General features: G+C 42.6%; 1 protein-coding gene across 1 annotated transcript; it reads left to right on the top strand.

Annotated features, from left to right (window-relative positions):
- The first annotated feature begins 256 nt into the window (after positions 1-256).
- LOC101663567 (olfactory receptor 7C1-like) lies at positions 257-1195 on the top strand. Its single transcript, XM_004714323.1, has one exon. The coding sequence runs from the start codon at positions 257-259 to the stop codon at positions 1193-1195; it is 939 nt and encodes a 312-aa protein (XP_004714380.1).
- Positions 1196-1422: the final 227 nt, after the last annotated feature.

The following is a 1422-nucleotide window of genomic DNA, read 5'->3' as shown; positions in this document are numbered from 1 at the left end:
GGTGATTCTAAATCTGAGACAAACAGGATAGATGAATATTACATAAACTAAGGGAGAGGACTTGGTCAATATTATGAAATAATGCATATAACGAAAGAGAATATAGGTTTCCTAAATGTTATAATGTGTAGGCTTGTATACCCAAGGCTTAGATTAAAGAAGGATTGTCAAGGAGAATCTAGAATCTTTCCAGTATCTACTTCATGTTTTGTTTGGCTTGTTTTTTCTCTCCTCAATTAGCTGACTTATCATCAACATGGAACCAGAAAATCAAACAAGTGCTTTAGAATTTTTCCTCCTGGGATTTTCCCAGGACTCAGAGAAGCAGTCCTTCATATTTGGAATGTTCCTGTCCATGTACATGGTCACTGTTTTTGGAAACCTACTCATTACCATGGCCATCATCTCTGACTCACACCTCCATACCCCCATGTACTTCTTCCTCTCCAACCTGTCCTTGGCTGACATCTGTTTCACCTCTACCACCATCCCCAAGATGCTGGTGAACATCCAGACCCAGAGCATATCCATCACCTATGCAGGCTGCATCACCCAGATATATTTTTTCTTGGTATTTGGAGGCATGGACACATGTATCCTGACTGTGATGGCCTATGACCGGTTTGTAGCTATATGTCACCCCCTGCACTACCCAGTCATCATGAACCCCCGGCTCTGTGGTCTACTGGTCCTTGTGTCCTGGTTTATCAGCTTGATGTACTCTCTTGTGCAGAGTTTGCTGGTGCTTCGGCTCTCTTTCTGCTCTAAGTTGATAATACATCACTTTTACTGTGAACTTGCTCAGGCCCTCACAATATCGTGCTCCAATACACTTGTAAATCACATCCTGCTATATACGGTAACTTGCCTTCTGGGTTTTGTTCCCTTCTCAGGGATCCTTTTCTCATACACTCAAATCATCTCCTCCATTTTGAGAATCCCATCGGCTGATGGGAAGTATAAAGCATTTTCTACCTGTGGATCTCACCTGTCTGTGGTTTCTTTATTCTATGGGACAGGCCTTGGGGTCTATTTTGGTTCCAGAGTATCACCTTCTTCCTTGAAGGGCTTGGTTGCCTCAGTGATGTACACTGTGGTCACCCCCATGCTGAATCCTTTCATCTACAGCCTGAGGAACAGGGACATCAAGAAGGCTCTACAAAGACTTCTGGAGAGAACACCATGTGTTCAATAATAGGAACAATGGGTCTTGAAGTTTTTGAGCTGGTGCAGGAGTAAAGAATTCTTGAATCCTGAACATATGAAAGTAGTCCCTGAGCAGTACAAATGGATTGATTAAAAGCTTTGTGGATCAAACCTAATAGGAAGTGACTTGGAAAATGGAAGTTGACATGCTTCCAATGATCACACCTTGTAAACTCTATGGAACACAGTTCTACCCTGAACACATGGGTCACTATG

The sequence above is a fragment of the Echinops telfairi genome, unplaced genomic scaffold (genome assembly GCF_000313985.2).
Source record: "Echinops telfairi isolate 266 unplaced genomic scaffold, ASM31398v2 ScPeMD7_7459;HRSCAF=8497, whole genome shotgun sequence".
Lineage (NCBI taxonomy): Eukaryota > Metazoa > Chordata > Mammalia > Afrosoricida > Tenrecidae > Echinops > Echinops telfairi.
The sequence above is the reverse complement of the archived record's forward strand: the minus strand, read 5'-3'. Positions and strand labels throughout refer to the sequence as shown.

Excerpts from the sequence above, each read along its gene's own strand:
- LOC101663567 (XM_004714323.1), top strand. The coding sequence starts at position 257 with ATGGAACCAGAAAATCAAACAAGTGCTTTAGAATTTTTCCTCCTGGGA.